Below are 22273 nucleotides of genomic sequence, written 5' to 3'. Positions count from 1 at the left end.
TAAGATAGGTCATGCATGTTTTATTGGGCTTTTCTTCATGTTCTCGATAATGGATAATTCCAATTGTTTGCAAAATATATACTGAAAGTAAAATTCCAGAAATCTCTGTATTTATCGCAATGGTACCTGGAGTAGAAAAAAATTTAAAAAAAAAGACTTGGCACGAAATTCTGTATGTATGAAGAAGTGACAAAAATTGGAATTGTTTGCTCCATAACAATCAAAGCAAAAGCAATGAACAAATGGATAGATTTATAGACGTGAGCTACACCCTTCATATTCTTTACTTTTTCTGATGCTTGTGAAATAAAGTTGATTGGGACGAAAAACTTGATTATGTTGTCGTAAATAATTTTATCTTCCGTTTTTTTCCTGTTTTTGTGCAATCTGCTAGTTTTAGGAAAAATGTTTCCAGCAGTTAAATTCCGGAGCGAAGTAACTTTGTGATCATATAAGCTTTTTCACTTCACTCAGAGAATATACTAGTTTAGTAGTAGAAATATTACGATGAAGGATTACCGATCGTGTGTTGTCAGTGTTTGTAATTTTAGACAATTTTCGGAAATGGCGAGAGTAAAAAGGTTTTGGTAAATCTAGCTATCAAAATAGAGTTGAAAACCTGTCGGAAATTTGCGAAATGACAAAAATTTATTAAAAATTATGGTTGAGTTATCGAAGCAGTGGTTATCCACAAAAAAAGTATTGAAAGAACAAATAATGGGTCAGTTATTACACAAGAAGAAAAGTGGTGTTGATAAGTTAGGTGTGGGTTTTTCAGATTATTGTTTTTACGGATTTCTTTTATGAAAAATTCTGGAGTTAAGTAGGCCAGAGTTACCTTCTATTGAGTTACATCAGATAAACAGATGAAAAATTCCTATATCGGATTCAGAAAAACTATGAAGTCGGGAATTCCATACTTTTCTTTCTTTCCTTTTTTCTGAATTGCTCTTTGCGGCGAAATCATAGTCGCTTGCCGTAGATATTAGGATTTCTCCGCAAAGAGCAATTCATATGAACCAGAAGAGTAAGGTCTGAAAACTTGGAGAATATTTTTGTTAGTTATGTCAATTTTATTATTGAGGATGGTTTTTCAGCTCTTGGAGAAAGGCTTCAATTCTACAAACAAGGATCTCTTATGTAGCTGTTGTGCAAATCCCTTCTTGATGCTAGTCGCCATTCGATGCAAAATGCAAGCCATATCCAAACCACAAGATTATTCTGAGATACGTGTGTGTGTTATCGCTGAATTATAGAGATGGATTTGCGATGATTTTCATGACAACAAGAAGTTATTTCGGAATTCTTTGCCATACAACTTTTTAATAATTTCGAATTTGTTTTGTTCTTTAATGTGTTACATCGGATCAATTTGTGGACTGTTCTAATGATTTCATTTTATTTGATTAAAGAACGTAATAGGCCAGTAAGAATAGATTTTGATGAATCGTGTCTTGCATTTCTATACTGCTTTTATTTTTTATATCCTTACACTTCATTTTTCTTCTAATTTTTTAATGTTCATCCGAATGTGATACTTTGTCAGTATGCATCTTAAACAGGGATATTATCTGTGCGAGCCTTCAATTAATGTTTTGTAGGAACTCTAAGTTCACTTTCTGCTTTTCGATTTTTATTATATTATACTATGCTGAAATAAATATGTAATAGCTGTAGTTATATTGTATTGTTTTAGTCTTGTTATCGACTAAAAATTACATTCAATACGATGGTAGGTAGAGAAAACAAATTTGAATTATTAACTTATTAACTGAGAATATTTTAAAGGTAAGCTGCAGATTCGCCAAATTTTTGCCGTGAATTGTTTTTTTTTTTTTTTTCTCAGCAGACATTTAGTAGCGGTTTTGACCATGTGGTTGTTCCGTTGTTAAAGAACATCCCTTTTTTTTAAGTATTGCTTCTAGGCCTTTTGGGTATTGTTTTCTAGCATCGATCATTGTACATTAATAACATGGAAATTGACGTGTGGGTATTTGTAAAAGGTCGCTTGATTAGTCTATGTCTGTTGTGGCAATGGACACTGATATTGAATTTTGCAGCGATTTTGTAATACATCATTATATAGTTCAGTTGGAATCATGTCATCAATATTTTTCCCTTTTAGATTTGGAAGCTGATGTGAAGTGGCATAATGGACGACGGCAAAATAATATTAATTGGTAATGAAGGTGATATTTTGCACTGTGGGTATAGTCACACCCTAAGTGATGGAGGTAAAAGGTGAAGGTTGCAAATTTCATTTAGCTTTTTGTGGTTTCTTTTCTGTCTCATCAACCGCAAAAGTTCTATGTCATATTGGTTCTGATTTGCAGATATCCGTCTGCTGATCATTATGCTCATGCTATGATTCTCACACAACTTGGTCTAGATGAAGCACTTATCTTAGAACTGTTATGCACTTCGAGTGCTGATGTTCCAGTTAAGGTGTGCTTTTATTTCTCATACTTTTCCTTTTACTCGAATTCCATTGCAATAATCTTCTTGTTATATTTCTTGAAGGCTCGTCAACTGTTACAAGAAAATATGCCAGCAGGACATGATATGAATTCTCTGGCCAGTTACCTACAAACAAGTCGTCAATCGTATACAATGCAGGGATTGAGAATACGCGTGGAGCAAGATGCAGGTAAATAGTAAAACGGAAATTCAAAAGAGTAAAATGATCCATTGTTTTAAGAATATCTTGACTTATACTGGCACAGTGATATTTATTGTGACATATAACCTAACTTTAAAGCTTTCGAAAAAGCTTTAATGGATACGAAGGATGCATTGTTGATTGTTTGCGACGCACGTGATAGTGAACTTGGAATTGGCATGGATGAAGATACCTTTGTGGATTGGATGGCAAAGGAGAAAGTTGATGCCGCAATGTTGGGACACTGGATGCGAAATGAAAGGGGTCGACCACCACAACTAGGACATAATCAGCTGGGATATTTTCTCATGTGGCTAAGGTAGCTTGTTTTGTTTCATTGTTAGTTGTGAAGCTTGTCTTTCGGCATACAGGAAACTGACTTGAAGTTATATTTTGCTGAACTCTAACTGTTATTAATAACTGTGGAACAAAAAGCTGGCTACTGCATTCTACAATCAGGAGTCTGTATCTCTGTGCCAAATAAAACATAGTTTGCTTTCATTCATTTGGTTTCGTTTCACAATGATTTTTCAGATATGAAGTTTCTGAAAAAAAACGGGCTGCTTTACTTAGTACGCAGTCCATCGAAGTGGATGGTATTTCAACTGACCAGAACGGTGACATGATAAAAACAACCACGTCTGATCTGGTTCTTTCACTTCAAGTAAATTTGCTATCACTCTTTATTATTGATAATGATTTCCAGTGAAAATAATCCGTGAGTTTTTTTTGTTTCTTTCTTTTTCAGGGTATTTTCCGGCCTCTGAGTAATTATTACGCATTACCTTTCGATATGAAAGGGGAAAAGTATAGGTCAGTGGAACATTATGCTTACCAAAGGCTTTTTGACGCTCTTCGTCTCGACGACAAATGTATTGGTGAGTCAAGAACTATTTCGAGACAGTGCGATTTTAAATAATCAGTATTTTGTCATATTCGGTTTAAATTTTGATTGCAGAAACTTTTACGTTTCGTCGTATAAAAATTTCCTTAATATTTCTTTTTACTGCAGAAAAGATTCGAACCACTGTAGATCCAGCAAATGTTGCACTCGTTGCCAGAAGAGTTTTCAAACAGCAAAAGGTATTTTTATGTTATGCTACAATTACATCAGCAGCTGTTGAGTGGAGTTTTGTCTTTCCTTTTTTGTTTGTTCAGCTTTATGTTTTTTTAGCAAAGAGAAGAGCTTAAGAGTTGAAACCTTTTTAACGACTTATATATAGTGCTGCTGGCTACGCAGTTGTATCACTAAGGCAATTCATACTACCTGGTCGTATAGCCTTAAAAGTACTGCTAATTTTACATCTCTGGCATTTGCGCCAATGGTTTTTGAATGTTGTTTCACTGCAACATTTTGTAGCTCAGTGACGGAGCAGTGGATTCAAAGATGGGTCGTCTAGATCGATGGCGTCAATCTGCTATGAAGCATAAGGTTTCTTCATCTCTGAAATTTTTATGATGTAGCGCAATTTCATCAGTTTAGTTCAAGTAGTTTTTTTTTCTTTTCACAGATGACGAAGAATGAGGCTTTACAACAGTTACTGCTTTCTACTGGGCATGCACTGTTGATTGATACTACGGAAATTGACAAAGCATGGGCGTCTACAGCAGACGAATTCGAACTGCAGCATTTGTTAACGAAACGGTACATTCTTCCAGGCACAATCATCGATTGGATGACCGAACGAACAAAACCTCCATCAGCTCTTTCTCATATTAGAGTTTGTTTCATCGTTAGCAGTATTACACAGTATTATTTTTTTTATATAAATTACTAACTGGACGATAGCTAACACTGACCTGTGAGAAGTGTAATGTTAGTGACTACGTCAATGAAATTTTTTTTTCAAGTCATAAGCTCATCCTGTCTGCTTATTTTCATTTGCCATTTTGAATTTTATCTCATTATTTTATGTCTAAAACTGTTGATGACTAAGGAAGGGGAAGTCAAATATCGCGATGAAGGAGAAATTAACTTATTCTGATTTCAGGGAAATAAGACAGGACTTTTACTGATGGAGCTGCGTTCTAAATTTGCTGCGTTATCGCCTACACAAAATCGCATTCCACTGGTGTCGCCTTTAGCAACAGCATTGGAATTACGAACCTTATTGTCAGCCCACATGATTTGTTTCACTGCGGAAAGTGTTTTTCATTTTTTATATCCAGCACAAATTCGTTTGCCGAATTCAACAGAAACGTTGCCTTCACCAGCTCATTACATAGCTAAGCAAGCTATAAGGTAAGGAGGCAATATCTTTTTTACTATCTTTTTTATCAGTCTTTTGTTCTACTTTATTACACGTCCCCAAAATAAACTTTGGACCTCTGTAATGAGTTTTTTTATCAGTTAACTGTTGAATTAGGTAATGGAGCGAGAGGTCTAGTTAAAAATGATTTTATGGATATTTTTGAGAAGTCGAAATTGTAAAACTAGTGACAGAATTGGATGGAACATAATCAACTTGGACGCGTAAGATGGAATAGAAAGATTATTTCCTGGGTTACACTTGAACAGCCTGAGCAATACTTTATTTCAGGTATTTCAACATTTGTGCAGAAGAGGCTTCTTATATAAATGAAAGTGTGCACAGTACGGAATGTTGGTATAGGATGAACACTGCGGTTGAATTAAGTAATCCAACGCTCGACAAAGTTCAGGTGAAAGGAATATTTTAAGAAATCAAGAAGTTCAAGTAATTTTTTATAATTGCTAATACTTTTAGTCAAAGGTTTTACCCTCAGTCTTTTACAGACAGCTCTCCCTATTCATACTGCATTGCAGTCATAATGGATGGACTTTAGTTTTCTTGAGGATATTACTTGTCAAGTAATATCCTTGTTTTGGAATTTTGTTGTATATCATGCAGAAGCTCGGTCTACCTGACAGCTTCTTCTTTAAAGGGAAAAAAATCAATAGAGATGAAATGTTTGCAGGGATGGTACATGGATGAACGTCAGCGTGCAATAAAAGTTGCGTTAACGATGATGTTTGAACAGCATTCCCCACTCATGAGGGCACTGTTAGATACGGGAGATGCGCTGCTGGTTTACTGCTCAAGATATTCATCACTTGAAGCTGAACTCACTGTTGGTATGAGAGAACGAGATTTGCGCGCATGGCTAGCACAAATTGATATTGATACTAGACAGGTTATTTTCCATACTACATCGAAAGTATCTTTTTTTTATTATTGTTCGGGCTTTTAGATGAAATAAAGGAAGGAAGATATTAAAATGTGAACATCCGATTTACAAATTAGCGATAACTGTATAAGACATGATTAAGGTAATACAAGAGATTTGCGAAACTTGTAGATTATAAAAATTGCTTGTATCCCAATGATTTGGAAATGATAGTGCATGGCTACATGCTTATTTTTGATCGGTCGCTCTTGTTCAAATGAGAATATTATGGAAATATCAGTACGTTATGTTTTTGGAATATGACTTTCTTTTAATGCACTTATGTTGCAGCTTTTTGATTCAACAGTCCGTCCGTTGGCATTTCGACCGCCATATCTTGGTGGGAATCGATTAGGATTGATCTTGATGGAAATAAGGCGAGAATTCATGTTACGAGGAGTTTTTCCACAGCAACTTCCAGAATTACAGATTGGTGTTGAAGCGGTTCGTTTTTGTAACGTATAGAGTTTATAAAATCATGCATATGTTGGTAATTTCAATTACCTTGTAATTCTTGTAGGTTCTTGGTTCTGAATCACCGGCTGAAAATTACGTATCAATTTATCCATTTGATGTACTGGACCCCGATAATTTTTCGGCTCTTTGGACAAGTAAGCGTTTTTTCCTCTGTGACTTGCTGATGAACTTTGTAATTTTTCTGTGGAGTGTTAACTATTCTCCTCCAAGTCACTTTTTTTTTATTTTTCATAATTAAGGTCAAGTTGAACTGCTGCTCTGATTTAAATCCCATCGTTCCAGTGAATTTCTTTTGTTCTAGGATTTAACAAGGTTTTGTCTATTACGGAGGTCGATCATTTGATTATTCGATAGAGTAACAATAACCGTTGCTAGAAAAGTAACTTTTTAGGCCAAGTAAGTATCATTATAGATCCATTTTTGTTACTTGCAAAGCAGAACAAGGACAGCGAACTTTGGACACAAGCAAATTCGATTAAACTGGCACCAAAATTGATATCCATTAATGAAACGACACTTTCTGCTATAGTTGATGGTATGCGCTTTTAATTTTCATCGGTTACAAAGAGTGAAGTATGTGAGAAGCCGTAAAATGTTGTCATTTTTTGAAAAAAAAACCGTAATTAAAAAGTAACGGGACGAAAATAAAAAAAATAACGAAATGTGGTGCTGCTTTTTATCTGCACTGTTTTTAAGGAATTCACAAGTCTATATTCTCCGACTTTATTTTCTGAAACATCCCGTAATTTAATTTATTTTTTAGAGTTGGATATTATGGAAAAAGTTACAGAAGAGGATCTGGAAAACTACTGCGTTGAAGATCTACGTGCTGTTTTTGTCCGCTTAGCACTTCGAATGCGAAATCGTTTAGCTGAAACTGAGACGCAGCAAAGCGAAATGAATCTTCTAGCAAGAGAAATTACTGCTATGCAAAATATGAGGCGGTAAATGACTTGTTCGGAGGGGGATTAAGAATGAAAGCTTCTTTTCCGTTAATAAGTTGTTGCTAAGAATATCGTCTGATGTAGTCAAAATTTTTGTTTAAATTTCAGAGCACTGGAAGAAAGGAAAGCACAATTAGAAGGAGGTCCTACTCAGGAACGGAGAGAAAAACGAGAACTCCCTGCGCCTCTAGCTCGGACGGAACTACCTGTACCTTTAATGCGTGGTTATTCCCCACCCCGGAAATGGGATGAGAAACGTAAGCCAATACAACGACGATACTCACCTCCTGAGGAAAAGATCCCACGACGTCGTAGCCCAACTCGGCTAAAGTCGCCCACTCCGCATGTATCTCGGAAATCATCACCTTTTTCAAAATCACCATCGAAACAACAAAAAGTGACGAAACCTCCCGTTGATGAAAGCGAATTGTCCGACGGGGAAATCTTGAGCGATTAATTTCATCCTTCTACATCATGAGAAAGTATTTAGTATCTTGCGCCGACCTAATAGGAATAAAGTACCCAACTATCCATCCCCTCATCAAGTTTGTTATTGCACTGTTCGAATTAAGGTAGGCACGAAGACCACAGCAATACAACATAACAAAATGTTATAGCCTGAATAAGGACCACACCAATATAAGATAACGAAATATTATAGTTTAAAAAATATACTTGGAAATATCTAGTTATATTCCTCACTGTTCCAGGATAACTCATGAAATATCATTGGAGTGAGTTATTTGCGAAGTCAAAATTTAGTTATAGCCGTCTATGATTTTCCGATCTCCTGTGAACATTCAGTGTTATGTATATACTGTTGTTGTTGTTGTTGTTTAATATTCCAATTCTGAATTTTATGAAAGGTAGGAATCAAATTGGAAAATATTTAAATGAAGAATTTCGAAGCATGTGGAAACCGTCTGTTATCTCAAAATCTTCCTAGCTGCATCAAGATTTAGCAGCAAAGTTAGAAGATCCAAAATTACACAAAGCATTGAAACTGCGTTTTTTCCCCTATTTTTTTTTTAGAGAATTCCACAATTTTGCAATTGCCAATCAGACTTTGTTGACAGCAGAATTTTATTCCGTTATCAAAAAACACTGGAGCTACTGATAACCATCTCACGTAGAAATGGTTCTGATGCGATTTTCCTATCTAACGAGCACTGATATAGGCCCTCAGTGATTTGATCAAAGTAGCAGTATAAAGAAAGTGTGGAAAAGTATCCTAGTCAGCTGCATTAAATATGAAAAATCAGATGCCTTTATTCCTCCATCCAGTAAGATCAACATCAGAGTCATCATCGCTTATTTGTCCCACCAATGCCGGTTCGGTATTTCTTTCATTTTTCACAGCTACTGTGTTGTACAGTTTGTCTCGCCGCACTTCTAACCGATTTACTCGTTTCCATTGCTCAATCTGCAAATAAGTTCAGCATACTTTCCTAGCCATATCTGGGATTCTAACTATTCTGAGATGTATGGTAGAAGCAAAATTTTAGAATCATAAATCATCAGGACAGAAATTTACCTGCTCATCAATAAGTTCAATATCATGCTCGATAGCTACCACGTGTTCTTCATTTTCTTCGCGGTGCTCTTCCTCCTGCTTTGCTTCATCCAACTCTCTCATGAAATCGATGTATTGTTGTTCTATGCTTGCTTGTTTCTCTATGGTGTCAATAACCTGAAATATATCACAACTTATAGTAGTTTTACAAGTGCGGAAATGTAGCGTTACAGCACAATTTGAAATACTAAAATGCTTAATTAGGTGCTCCAAAAATCAGGTTATTCACGCATCAGTATGCGTTTAATTGAAGTATAAATTCTAGTTGAATTATGTCCTACTCAGGAATCGTATAGTCTTAAGCATGTAGAAGACGATATATTCGTTTTTCCATATTCATTTCTTAGCCTCAACCAAATAAAAACGACAGTTTATTTGCGATATTAGCTTACTCTGCTGTTCAGTTTTTCGTCTTCGAAAAAACCTTCAGGCACTCCTTTGATAACATTTGTTTTTTGACCATATGTTGTATTGTTTTCTATCATTTTTGTCATCGAATATTTCTCCCAAGGAGTGCTTTCGTTAATATTTTTTAAATTCGACTCATTTACGTCTACTGCAAAAAAAAAAAAAACATTACTTTCAGCTTTTTCAAAAGTCCAAACCTTAGTGAAGGTAAAGCAAGCAGAAGAACAAGTTGACCTTTCAGTTTTTTCAAGGGTGCCATCGACAGAGATGTGGTCGATTCTTCGGAGTTTCGTTTTGATGAAGTCGCATTGGCTATTGCTGCTTTCTTGAAATTGGCAACGTTTTCTCGATGTTTCCGACCATTTGAATGAGCTATCCATAGCTTACTCTTCACCTTCAAATTTTGAATCCTTTCTCAAAAGATGCCGAAATTCACATCGTGTTACAGAAGGGATTGTTAACAGCTGATGAAGCAAGACAAGACTAACCTGTGTGTTACAAATGATACAGAGAAGTAAGCCATTCTCCAGAGCTCTCGCAATCGCTGAGTGAGACTGTCCTTTCATTGAGTACGATGCTGTATACATCCCCTACCTGTAACACACATCACGCTAACTCGCAGAACGATCCGCCCTAAACGTCGTTCACCGACCAACCGCTATTTACAAGTGTTTCACCTCACTTAAAGGACGAGCGTAGCGGGATGCGCCTCGCACTTTCTTGGCCAGTTTGTCGGGTAATCGGTGGTGGCGTCTTCTTGACTTCTTGACAGTTTTCTTGACTAAATGAAAGACGAGGATAAGAGTATCGTTTTGGTTTGTGTTTGTGTTCTGTCTATATCATATGGAACGAATTTTAACAGGAAATTATCTCCTAAGCAATGTCAGCAGGATCATCCAGAATACTGGCCAAAAAGGTACCTCAGCGTGTTGTCGATGTAGCGGAAGAAGTACAGGACTGGGAGAATCATATTATTCTTAGATTTCCTGATGATGTCGCTGCAAAAGTCAGTGAGTTCTGCTATTTTCTTGTCTAATGATATTTTATTTTTTTGAAAACGAAGAGAAGCACTCAATTTCTGCAGGGAAAATGATTGACGAATCTGGCGACAATGACCTTGCCATTGGGTTCCATCCAGATATGCGAAATGCAACCGTACAATTTCAGCAGCAAATCATGTCTGCAAGGTTGTTTGATCTACCTTGCGTTGTTGAGGTTAGTTACTTAGGTAACTTATTCTGAGATGTAAGATTAACTATTGCGTATCCCTTAGAAGGGTGGAAAATTAAAACACAGTGAAACTTTACTCGTTTTGCAATGAATGAAAATGATGTAGAAGTAAATGCATGCGTGCTTCTATCGATGATATGTGCATGAAACAACATCCTTAACAACCACTTGGATTTTCGTTTATAATTTGTGTACCGAAAACCTCCTGAGATTTGTCTCGTAGCTTGTTGAAATTAAATTAGCTGTCAAATTTTAGGTAATGAAAACGATTGACAAAAAGAATGTTTATAAAGTTGCGGATGCATCTCAGATTATGATCTGTTCGCATGACTTACAACCTATCACAGAAATATCACTTCAAAACGATACATCAAAATTGAAACGTGACAAAATGTGGCAGTGGCCTCATGGACGTGAGCTTTTTTTCCCACGCTTTCTTTTCACTTTCGAAACAATATGCTGAAATAGATTACAAATTCTTTAAGGATAATTATTCATTTTGTTTCAGTCACTCCGCCAATGAAAAGTGTCAGGAAGCGACGTTTCCGTAAAACGAAAAAGAAAAAATATATGGACGCACCTGAGGTTGAGCGTGAGCTCAAACGTCTCTTAAGAGCTGATATCGAAGCTAGTTCTAGTAGATGGGAAGTAGGTATAACCACGCATTTTCGCCTATTGTTAGAGAGAAATTGGATTTTCAGGTTTATAGATTTCATCTCTTCACATATTTAGATCGTTACTCCTGAAGAAGATGCTAAAAAAGTGGACACTCCTTCAGTTCTTGTAGAAACACTTGTTCTTGGAGAAATCAGCAATTCGGACGATGAAGCATCGCTAAAGGAGGTTGCACCTCTTGCTGTTGGAGCATATTTGTAGAGATAGTTGCTGAATTTCGAGAATTCGAGTGACATCGGTGTACGTAAATAATATTTGTTCATCCTAGGCGCATTTAAACCATTACCACACGATTATAGCATTATAGATTATTGCGTGGTGCTGAAAATATTACATTTTGAATGAACGTGCTACTTACTGTCTTTCAACGCTTACGATTATATTCTCGTTCATTAAAAGTATTAGATAGTTCATCGCATTTAATGTGCCTTGCATACGATGTGATTATTTGTTCAAAAGTTGCTAACACCGTCTTCGGTTGCAGATCAAGCAGCGACTCGAACTTTATTTTGATTCCATTTCACGAACTGATGAATTTATATAGCTGTTTTCATCTATATATTCTAGCTTAAATGCCTTTATAGCTGTATATGGAGGTTTTTAAAAAATGATATAATAAAGTTCTGAAATTATTTTGCGGAAATAGCTGTGCAAAGAATAGCGTTGATCTTTCGTCCATTGCATTAATTTGTTTTTAAATGTTATGTAACGTGAGATATATGTTCTCGTTTTCGCACTGATGAAAAAGTATATACTAGTGTTTCCTTTTTATGCTTGGTTTGTTAATCAACAGTTGATAGGGTCTGGGATTGTATTGGAAATTAATTTCTCTTCTGGTGGTTGTTCTTTTTTTCACTGTGAGAATCTGTTATAGTTTTCGGAAAATATTCTCTGAGTTTGTTCGGATTGTATCATTTATCAAATTTTCTTGTTATTTGAAATAAAAAAAAAAGTAAAAGTTCGAAGTCAAAAGTATGGTCTTTTTCCGTTTTTTTTTTGATTTATAAGGAAATCTGTGTATTATTGAAAGATAGTAGAAAGTATATTTTATGGGAGAGTAAGAATAAAATGATTCGCTTCATCATGTGGAGATGCCGAAAGCAGCAGGAATTTGGAAATTGGGGCGGTGTGACTGGTGTATGAAAGACCAAGTATAAATTCGAACTGATGATTTTTACGATGTCACTTGGCTTCTTATTTTTTCGTAGTGGGGGGAAAAATTTCCCCAAAAAGTATTTTATATAATTTTTCTCGAGATTACTGGGTGTCCCAGTATTTCCATTCTCGCCCAGCGTTGCTTGCAAAAACTGGGGGATGTTAAATCATGAGGAGGTGGTAGCGAAACTAGTGGGTTGCTTATCTGCTTTGTTTTATTAATTCCATTTCTTCACATATCACATTACTTTTAAAATCTTATCAAGTCATATTCGACTCTTCATTTTTTGGTGAGAACAAAAAACCCAAGAAATTTTGTTTATAATTTCCCTCATTATTCTTGTCTTTTCTATTTGACCTGCATTCTTTTCCTAGTAATCTTACTCTTCTGTTAGCCTGATTTAATCGTCGTTTATCAGCATATAAACTGAACAATAGCTGCATTAGTGAAATCTCAGGCATTGTATTGCCCTACTTTGAATATAAAGATACTTCCTGGGCACTAACTTATATGTTTTACCCTTTTATTGGTTACGTATTTCTGAATGTCACTTTATTTATAACAAAGGCAAAAATAGTTGTAATTCTATCACTATAATGTTTGTTATATGAAGATTATATTTGGTCATCAAATATTATTTACCATAGCGATAACTTTCATGACGAATTCATGATTTATTTTTCTGCAAAACAATGTACCTCATATGAAATTTAACCATTTTGTCGTGTAGCTTGAATAATTGCTAGAACACTATGTCGTATGCATTAGCCTTGAACAAGTGAACGAGTGAATAAGTGAACAAGTGAGCCTTGAACGAGTCGAGCATTTTCGATAACATTTGAAACTTGAAAAGGATTATTGGTTGAAAGGAGTTGGAATATGACTCCAAATTTCAAATTTGAAATTGTCTGACTGGACACTGCTGTCATATCAACTTTTCTTAGTATACTCTGTATTATTTATTCATTGGTGATTTATTGTGGAACGATTTTTCGCTTACTATGAGTTTCACGGACTTACTAATTGTTTCAGACTGGAAGGTTTCCCCTGGAAGCTTTAACTGTTTTGGATTATATAAAGCCAAGAAATGAATGAGTACTTATGGTGTCTTGCAGAAATGAAATGGAACTTGGAATTATGAATTTCGAATTCACGCACATAAATATCCATTGTTTGGAGTTTTTCTAAAAGGAAATTGGTAATGGTAATGTAGAGTTATTTAAAGGTAGAACAAACAGATGGGTTAATTGGGAGAGAAGATTTGTAATTGGTTTTATTTATAGTAGACTTCATGCTCATTCATAATTTCACTCATGTGTGATTCTATCGCATATATATTTTCCAAATAACATTTGAGGTATCTACCACTTTCACATTGTCTTTTTATTCGCTCTTTAAATATTCTTTATTGTGCTCATTACTTACTATGTTTTAAATGAAAAAAAAACATCCCATTTAAAACAGCATGTATTTAATGTGTTATTCGACATCTCACCAAGAAAGTTAATTCTGTTTTTAAATAATATTGAAAGGTGGAAATACTTTTTGTCTAGGCCAGAATAAGAAATGAAGTAAACGAACAAACAGCATTTTGAGGATGGTAAGCAATTGCATTATTTGGTTGAGATCCGAGTTTTTAAAAAGCTAAATTAATGGTGCTTTTTTCTCCTTATCCTCAGCTTTTGATCATACCGACATCGGTCATCCTTTTGTTGACTGGTGTGTTTTTATATATTTTTCTTGAAATTATTTTTTATATATTTTTCTTGAAATTATTTTAAAGAAGCGTATTTTTTGGAGGAGAAAGGTGTAAAATTTTTCGAAATGTTATTGCTAGCCAGTGGCCTTAAGCCTCGGTTCCATATTTCAAAACTTTCCGGACAATGATGCGCTGTGCAGATCAACAGTGACAAGAGTCTTTTCCATGCGTGTTTCTTTTTTGGGTCATTCATTCTGTTGTATTTGTAAATTAGGCATTACATCATTTTGTGTTCAAACACTCGTTTTATTTGTCATTCAGACTTCAATTTCACTGGAGGCTTGCGGATAAGTGGTTTTGGTTGGATCGATGTTCGGTCAAATGCTGGGATGAAGAAGAGCTTTTGTGGTGATGATGGTGTGAACCCGTTTACTGAAGAACATGGGTCTTTTTGAATAATTTTTCTTAGAGGATGGGGAGATGATTTAATTTAAAGTGATGTAACGCAGGCTATGAGGAGTTTTATGAAGTTATTTCTAGTAGTAAAAAGAAGCGAAGAAGCTGTGCCTGCTTTTTTTAAAGCCTCTATGCTTTATTCAATTGGGAAGAATTTCAAAACATCTTTTGAGAAGGAAATGGAAGCGATGAACACAAGCAAATACCATCGATACCTGGAAATTACATCACACCACTGATCGCTATCATGCATTCCATATTTCGGAACTATCTGCAGTTTGATCATCATCAACAGTTGACGAAGTTGTTTGCTTCATTATTATTCTTGTCCTCCTTCATGGTTTGTCTTTTCTCCTATTCATCTCGTTTTTTATTCTTCATGCTTCTGCTTTTGTTCCACCGTCATAATGGTTCTGTCTCGGTCTCTCTGTGTGAATGCACACTCTGTTCCTCTGTATATCTTTTTCTTCCACTGCCTGGCAAAAAGTTAAGCTTTGAATTCCATCAAATATCCATTATGACAAACGATTTTTTCATCAGTTTTAAAGCTATGATTATCAAGCTTTTTCACACCAGCATAAATTAGGGATGGGAGCAGTTAAACAGCGCGAGGCGCTGCAGGGCATATTTATATGTCCATGAAGTTTTGTCTTTCCTGAACTATTAATACCTGATTGAGATTATCATGCTTGTTGATATTCTATAATGTAGGTATTCTTGAATGCAGGCAGTGAGACCTTCATAGAAGCTTCGAAAGTGCAATTAGTTGTGTTGTTCGCCGAAAACATCAATAGATCAAATTTCATTCTTTTTGTATTTTTTGTCTAGTTGATTTCAAATTTCATTCAGTTTTTTTAAGGTGAAAAATTGGTATCATTTGTGATGCAAAGTGTATTTCAAATCCTTGAAACTACCTTCCATGATTTAAGCATGGGTATGGTACCAACTTAGAAATCATTTCTGGAAAGGTTAAGTAGTTTTTTAATCATAAAATCATACTTTAAATTAGTAACATTGCTGCTATTCATGATTCCTTAAGAAATTTGACTGAGGGACTAAATGTGTTATTACAACCGGTTACCTTACTTTATCTCTTCCTGTCATCCAAAGTTATGTATTTGCGGCCATTCCTGGCTGGAAGCCTAGCTTATTTCTATCGATGGGATCAGTCATTCTAAGACTTCGCTCGCTCTCGTAATAATAATAATAATAGTTAATGGTAAATTTATAATGATGTCTCTCTGCAGGCATATCTGGTAATCATCACATCGAATTAATTTGTGCCGCATTATTCATAACAACCACTGTGACGATAACAACAAAACTACTAATTCCTTGACATTTCTGGGCACGTATATGTCATTACAGCTATGATTTACACCCAATGTTGAAGTAGACCATTTTCTTCCATTTCTGATTCTGTTGTTGAGACATTCCTTAAAGAATTGAAAAAATTACGGCTCTTGGCTTTGTATATTTGCAGCTACTGAAGAAGTGCTTGGATTAATCAGTGGAATAAATAGAAATTGTTGATTAAATTACTAGTGCTTCTTTTAGATAGTATGAAATCTCAGAAAATGAGCATTGGCTAACTAGTCTGCATTTATTTAGGAATGAGATTGACAACGAAGTAATTATTATCTAATGTTTGGTAATTAAAATGAATGAACTTGAGATGCTTGTTGACACTGTAAATTGGTGTGGTCGGGGACAAAATTTCTAATCAGTTAAATTCCTAATTGCTAATCAGTTAAGGTTATTTCTCGCTTTTCAATTCTCCCTTCCTTATCCGATCATTCACCGCTGAAACAAAGGCAGTATTAAACGAAAAAACGAAATGAAGTAAACCAGCATTAAACGAAAAAATGAAATGAAGTAAACCTGTCCTGTGTTTTCCAAAGTAAATTGAGAGATAAATAGATATATAAATGAGTTGTTTGCTTAGTTAATTATTTTAAACTCTTTTTCAGTTTTCAAAAATTTTGTCCAAGTATTTTTCAGTTCCACAAGCTCCTTGTCATTATTTCATATCGTTTTCATCTTCTCCATTGTTTACATGGAAAATTGTACTCTAAGAAGCTTTTGTTTTTATATTTATATTATTTTCTAATTATTTGATTTTTCCTTCAGCTCTCATGAATTTCAATTTTAGAATACTTTTCCTTTCAAGTTTACGTAGCGAACCCTTGTTTTAGGGAAACAGCATTAGTAGTACGTTTGGAAAAGGATGGATGGGATGAGAGTAAGATAAGGTCAGTTTTCTGTGTGTATTATATTTGAAAGGAGAAAAAGGGAAATGAGAAGTTCGAAGCTGGAAGAAGGTTTTCCACCTTTTTCTTCAGTGGGTCGGATTGGCTGGTTGAAGTAATTGCACGTAATCACTATCAGGTGAGTGGTGGCCCGTGAGTTTCCTATACGGGAAATTCAAATAGGAGCAGGTCTTGCTAATTTGCCATCTAGAATGCCGGCAGAATTAATAACAAGTTCTGGTCTTAATAAGCCTAATTTTACCAGAACTCTTATTTCCATGTATCAAATGTTCTATGATGATGTGAGCAGGAAATAGAGCTGCACGACCAGAATTGACCATATTCGAGTATTGATAATTTGTTTGCAGTAGATAGTAATGGAGGTAATTGAGAAAGAGGCATTGAGAGGAAGGAGTAATAGTGGGGATAATTATTACCAAATTTTCTAAAAACACCCAGTTAATTGTGTGATTCGGTATCATATGTTATTTTGATTGTGATTTAGAACTGTGGCAAGTTAATGCTCTTCGAGACTTATGGAGATGGCTTATTCATTTAGCTGATTATAAAACAAACTGCTCAGTTATTATGCTTTCTACAAATCGGTTGGGAGAGATGTTCTGGAATGAAAAACAGAGAGAGAGTGATTTGAATGGCAATTCTTCACTCATTTATGGGATAAAAAGAAGCAATCTTTTCATTTATAGTTGGATGGCTGTGTGTATAGGTATCAGTAACGTCCTTCGGACCAATTAATACCTCATTTTAATGATGATGATAATGATAAGTTTAACTGTAAGATGATGCATCAGTTGATATAAGTGAGTGTTTATGCTGTGCTTTTTTTAAGCTAAGACTTAAGAAATTTTCTCAAATTTATCTTTTTTTCTAATTTCTTGACGAAACATATTAATTAATGAGGAATGTGCATATTTATTACTGACTCAGAATTGAAGTTAACAAGTAAAAATAGCTGAGTCGAATGTGGATTTAATCTTGCATCATTTTAAATATTAATTTGAAAGCATGGATGATGTGTAAGTATTCCTTTTTTAGGCCTCTCATGGAGGCGTGATTTGCGATATAAACTGTCGGCGATGTTAATGAGAGGACGGACTCGGACGATACTTTTGATTATTATACTTATGGGTTGTGTCCTATACATGTTCATTTCCGCCTTCGATGTGGTTAGAGGTAACACAGTCATATTACCTGGACAAAAAATGGGTAATTTATCGAAATACTCACCGCTCATTTTCATTGGTTAGTTTTCTTACTGGCTTATTGCCACAATATATATATATATATATATATATATATTTTAACCTCTCAACAGTTAAGCGGTGCAAATTGTTTTCAATATGTTTTCATGACTTTGTTAGTTTTTTTGAATGACTTTCATGTATCTTTTTCTCCATATTTTTAAGTTGGAACCATTCTTCCCTTTATTTTATTGTTCTATTAGTGATATTCTTTGCTAGCTACAGAATTTAGCGATCAGGATCCTCAGTGCTGCTTAACGATTCCACCAAATATTTCAGTGTCCATATTCCTAATCGTTCTTATGGGAATCTTTCAAGTTCTGTACATAACTTAGTAAGATCGAAGTGTAATTTACGTATGTGTATGGAACACTCCAGCAGCTCTTGTTATTAATGCAATATAATTACACTGGACTGGTTGTTAACTGCCATTAATGAACTTCATTTTAGTTGCCAGTTTTGATCTAGAAAATATATCTCTGCTTTTAACATATACATTTTTAGGAGGTGTTCCACGATCAGGGACAACACTGATTCGTGCTATGTTGGATGCACATCCTTCTGTGCGATGGTTGGTCATTGCATGCATTCCCTTGGTCATGAACATCACAGTTGATTGTGTCTAAATTTGTTAATATTCTTTTTTCATTTAGTAAAACAACAGATGATGCTATTTATTTAGGTTTTTATCTTAAATTACAGTGGTGAGGAAACACGTGTAATACCACGCATTCTGGGACTTAGGACACAATGGAAAAAGAACCAAAAAGAATGGAATCGGTTAAAAGAAGCAGGTGTCACCGATGAAGTAATCAATGATGCTATCTCATCATTTATATTACAAGTAAGTCGCTGTTACAATTTTAAGTGTTTTTGCTGTTGCAACTTCGAATAAATTTGTGATTTCTCAGGTAATAGCAGGTCATGGTGAACCCGCTGAAAGACTCTGCAATAAGGACCCTTTTACGATGAAATCAGCAGAATATCTTGCTCATCTATTCCCAAACAGCAAATTTTTGCTGATGGTTAGGGATGGCCGGGCGACGGTTCATTCAATCATATCGCGTCAGGTGACCATTACGGGTTTTGATCTTAACGATCCGAGACAGTGTCTGGAAAAATGGAATCATGCCATCAAGACAATGTACGAGGTACTGCTTTCACACAATCTCTTTTTTGTCGAGTTGTTGGTGAAGTAATCTAGATTAGAAATGCATTAGTTTTGTACTCGTTCATAACGTTTTTCTAAAATCCATGAAGTGATTGGTGATCAGTTAAAATCTCTTATATAGTTTGATTAGGTTAGAAATTAACTCCTCAATATTTCTGCTGTATCGATTATGCAATTTCAAAACTCATGAAGACTCATATTTTCCACTTTTATTATAAATTCGTTTTGCAGCAATGTAAAACAATAGGACAAAAGCGATGTTTGACCGTTTATTATGAACAGTTGGTATTGCATCCAGAGCAGCAGTTGCGTCATGTTCTTAATTTCCTCGGCATTCCATGGAGTGATTTAGTGCTTCATCACGACAAACTGATCGGCAAAGATATTTCGCTGTCAAAGTATGTTTCTTTTTTTTTATCGCATTTTACTTGCCCCAGAGAAATCCTTATTGTTTGTATTGAATTGATAGGTATGACTGGTTACTATGTAATTTAAAGCATAACAAAGCAGTTTGCTGTTTCATGGGAACCCTTCGAAAATTGTTTGATGTTTGATGATGGTCTTCGGAATCGTTCTGTCATTCTGTGCAGCTCATCTTTTGGTTGTAGACGATTACTTATCTGTTTTTTCATCATATTTCTTGCTTGTTCTCAAAAAACAGTAATTAAATGGTTCCATTTGATTTCCCTCTTACTATATCTCGAATTGCTTAGGCATTTAGTGATGCTGTTATTGGTAGCAATATTTTGTGAAAAATCATGAAAAGACGATTAACACTGAACTGAACTTATCTATTTTAAGAAATAAAGTAGACATTCAAGAGTAAGTTTGGACACTGAATATTCATATGAAAAAGATTGTATTTTGTACAACTGAATTGTATTTTTTTTTTTATAGTTTTAAATGTGTTGAAAAGCGAGACATTATTTTTAGGGTTGAAAGATCCACAGATCAAGTAATCAAACCGGTAAACTTGGATGCATTAGCTAAATGGGTGGGTACGTTCGGTGAGGACATTGTGCAGGAAATGCCATCTATAGCACCAATGTTGGCCGAACTCGGGTTTGTGATACTGAAATTTTTTTTTTTTTTGGGAAACAGTTCATATTTGAATGTTCTTAATGACTTATATAGGTTTATGAAGTAATGTGTAAGTGGAGCAAAAGTTTTTCGTTGTTTTTTTTTTTACCAGGTTCGTGCTCATTTTTCTTGCTGCATTAAGAAGCTTCTTTCACGTGTTTTTGCGCTTAGATATGCTTGAGAAGTATCGGAAAGTTTGTATCCAATATTGAATAAAGAGAAGACAGTCAGCGAAACCAGAAGGATTCGCATGAAGAAATCTTTTCAGATATGATCCAAATGCTAATCCGCCCAAATATGGTGAGCCTGATCCGATTGTACTGAAAAATACTGATGAATTACACATGAACATGGGAGAATGGGAGCGTAGAGCGAAAGCGATAGTTGATCCAGCAGCACCTGCTGCATTGCATTCTCCACTTGCTCGGTGAAGATTTCGTTGCACACATGCAAGCACACAGTACATTTACTTTATCTACAGTTACAGATTACGTTACTCATACATAAGTATTAACACTTTTCTCATCCTTTCTGCTCACTTTTCCGTGCGTCATGAAGCAGTATTTACTTTAACATGAACAAGTTTCCATATCGTTACCTTTCCTTTGTGTTTTCCTCCCTGTTCGTCAGTCAACCATTATTCTTTCATTTGTTCCAGTATAAGCATTTTCTGTTTGGATGAAATTTCCATTGTTATCTCTTTTGGAATTAATTCCTTGTAAATTCGTTGAACGTTGAACGTTGAACGCTTTCGAGTTTAAAGTTATGTTCGGACTCTGCATAACTGCAGGAAATTGTGAATGTTTCCGGGAAAACGTGAGCAGTCTTAGTGATGGATCATGTTTTTTTTATTGATAATAATTAAATATTTATTGACATGGCATTCCTTATTATTCAATTACTTTTATTGTGAGAGATTCACTCCCTTCTCACTTGATAGACGAGACATGCCGAATAGTCATATTGGCTGAATGGTGAAATAGTTTAGCTCTGATAGACGATCAGTTTTATGATCTGATAAGTGTTATTCCATTGCACTTATTGCTATGATGGATAGTAACAGAAATGGGATGCTTTTGTCAGTGAAAAGTGCTTTGATTAATTTAATGAATTCAACATTGCTCAAGCATATGTTTCGTTCTTTAGGCTCTCTCTACTTTATCGTGAATGAATGCCGTAGCAAACTTATTGTCCTTCTTCAGTTTTATCTTAAACCCTTATATCATTGAGCTCAAACACACCTGATTAAGTACAGAAGTATTTTTAAGGTTCTCTCACTTTCCAGTCTTGTTTGAACTTGGACTTTTTTATTCGGTTAACGAGTTATGAAAGATTTTATTGGCTTCTGTTTGTGTATAAAGCCTAACAGTTCATTTTATGCTCTCATTCTTTAGACGGGTCGTAAAATACTTTGTTTTTAATTTAATTCCACTGATCCCATATAACCACGAAAATAATGCACTCTGCATAGTCATCATTTCCTTCAGAATACAGCAGTTTGAGTAATTGAGTTAGCTTCTAAAGCATCACTGCAGAACTATTTTTTCGCAAATCAATACCAGTAGATAGTCGTGGACATGGTCTTGTATTTCATTCTCATTCGGTTTGTATGATATAATCAACAACTATAGTAAAACCTAGAAATTGTGTTCTGCCACGTTAAATACATTGGACTACACCATACATCATCGCGCAGGTACGACTATGGCTTGCCAGGTACTGTTCCGAAATTTTAAAGTTAACTGCATATTGACAAATGAAGATCGCACGGTCAAAACTGAGCAAAGGTGAGTGAACTGAATGATTGGTAGTCAGCGTTGTTAGTTTCAGCCGAGAAAGGGGAGCACAACCATCTCGAGTTGTTATTGTGCTTTGAAAGATCTTGCAAGTATAGTAGTGCAGTCGCCAAGGGAAGAAAAAACTGCTTCCAAAATGATTAATTTATAGACACAGATATTATAATCAAACAATTAACTACTTGGTGCATGGCCTGACTGTTTCAACAACAAATAGAACTGTATATATGCATGTCAAAAGTCATATCAAGT

General features: G+C 35.1%; 4 protein-coding genes across 4 annotated transcripts; 3 read left to right on the top strand and 1 right to left on the bottom strand.

Moving 5' to 3' along the window:
* Nucleotides 1-2119: 2119 nt before the first annotated feature.
* Nucleotides 2120-8057, top strand: LOAG_03974 (hypothetical protein). The gene is made up of 17 exons (XM_003139511.2): nt 2120-2241; nt 2334-2445; nt 2521-2647; nt 2759-2978; nt 3194-3323; nt 3408-3537; nt 3672-3742; nt 4020-4091; nt 4171-4380; nt 4651-4901; nt 5200-5320; nt 5597-5812; nt 6137-6289; nt 6366-6456; nt 6735-6857; nt 7086-7266; nt 7375-8057. The coding sequence occupies exons 1-17, from the start codon at nt 2153-2155 to the stop codon at nt 7721-7723; spliced, it is 2646 nt and encodes an 881-aa protein (XP_003139559.1). The 5' UTR covers nt 2120-2152; the 3' UTR covers nt 7724-8057.
* Nucleotides 8058-8342: 285 nt separating this feature from the next.
* LOAG_03973 (hypothetical protein) lies at nt 8343-10057 on the bottom strand. The gene is made up of 5 exons (XM_003139510.2): nt 9736-10057; nt 9482-9641; nt 9232-9395; nt 8801-8956; nt 8343-8689 (listed from the first exon to the last, which is right to left on the bottom strand). Exons 1-5 carry the CDS (start codon nt 9832-9834, stop codon nt 8525-8527), a joined length of 744 nt encoding a protein of 247 aa, XP_003139558.1. The 5' UTR covers nt 9835-10057; the 3' UTR covers nt 8343-8524.
* Nucleotides 10058-10107: 50 nt separating this feature from the next.
* On the top strand, nt 10108-12059 carry LOAG_03972 (hypothetical protein). Its single transcript, XM_003139509.2, has 5 exons — nt 10108-10257; nt 10332-10462; nt 10734-10890; nt 10986-11125; nt 11210-12059. The coding sequence occupies exons 1-5, from the start codon at nt 10128-10130 to the stop codon at nt 11351-11353; spliced, it is 702 nt and encodes a 233-aa protein (XP_003139557.1). The 5' UTR covers nt 10108-10127; the 3' UTR covers nt 11354-12059.
* Nucleotides 12060-14428: 2369 nt separating this feature from the next.
* Nucleotides 14429-21539, top strand: LOAG_03971 (protein-tyrosine sulfotransferase A). The gene is made up of 9 exons (XM_020446467.1): nt 14429-14452; nt 14637-14803; nt 17769-17975; nt 18479-18545; nt 18677-18818; nt 18886-19125; nt 19377-19543; nt 20079-20207; nt 20494-21539. Exons 3-9 carry the CDS (start codon nt 17810-17812, stop codon nt 20654-20656), a joined length of 1074 nt encoding a protein of 357 aa, XP_020303196.1. The 5' UTR covers nt 14429-14452; nt 14637-14803; nt 17769-17809; the 3' UTR covers nt 20657-21539.
* Nucleotides 21540-22273: the final 734 nt, after the last annotated feature.

The sequence above is a fragment of the Loa loa genome (assembly GCF_000183805.2).
Source record: "Loa loa unplaced genomic scaffold supercont3.158, whole genome shotgun sequence".
Lineage (NCBI taxonomy): Eukaryota > Metazoa > Nematoda > Chromadorea > Rhabditida > Onchocercidae > Loa > Loa loa.
The sequence above is the reverse complement of the archived record's forward strand: the minus strand, read 5'-3'. Positions and strand labels throughout refer to the sequence as shown.

Bases quoted from the DNA above. Each gene is read 5' to 3' on its own strand.
- LOAG_03973 (XM_003139510.2), bottom strand. From the start codon at position 9,834: ATGTATACAGCATCGTACTCAATGAAAGGACAGTCTCACTCAGCGATT. The intron at 9,642-9,735 runs GTTAGTCTTGTC...CAAAATTTGAAG, and splicing joins GTATCATTTGTAACACACAG to GTGAAGAGTAAGCTATGGAT. The intron at 9,396-9,481 runs GTCAACTTGTTC...TTTTTTTTGCAG, and splicing joins ACCCTTGAAAAAACTGAAAG to TAGACGTAAATGAGTCGAAT.
- LOAG_03972 (XM_003139509.2), top strand. From the start codon at position 10,128: ATGTCAGCAGGATCATCCAGAATACTGGCCAAAAAGGTACCTCAGCGT. The intron at 10,463-10,733 runs GTTAGTTACTTA...GTCAAATTTTAG, and splicing joins ATCTACCTTGCGTTGTTGAG to GTAATGAAAACGATTGACAA. The intron at 10,891-10,985 runs GTGAGCTTTTTT...ATTTTGTTTCAG, and splicing joins GTGGCAGTGGCCTCATGGAC to TCACTCCGCCAATGAAAAGT.
- LOAG_03971 (XM_020446467.1), top strand. From the start codon at position 17,810: ATGTTAATGAGAGGACGGACTCGGACGATACTTTTGATTATTATACTT. The intron at 17,976-18,478 runs GTTAGTTTTCTT...ATACATTTTTAG, and splicing joins CTCACCGCTCATTTTCATTG to GAGGTGTTCCACGATCAGGG. The intron at 20,208-20,493 runs GTTTGTGATACT...AAATCTTTTCAG, and splicing joins CCAATGTTGGCCGAACTCGG to ATATGATCCAAATGCTAATC.
- LOAG_03974 (XM_003139511.2), top strand. From the start codon at position 2,153: ATGGACGACGGCAAAATAATATTAATTGGTAATGAAGGTGATATTTTG. The intron at 2,242-2,333 runs GTGAAGGTTGCA...TCTGATTTGCAG, and splicing joins CTAAGTGATGGAGGTAAAAG to ATATCCGTCTGCTGATCATT. The intron at 7,267-7,374 runs GTAAATGACTTG...TTTAAATTTCAG, and splicing joins GCTATGCAAAATATGAGGCG to AGCACTGGAAGAAAGGAAAG.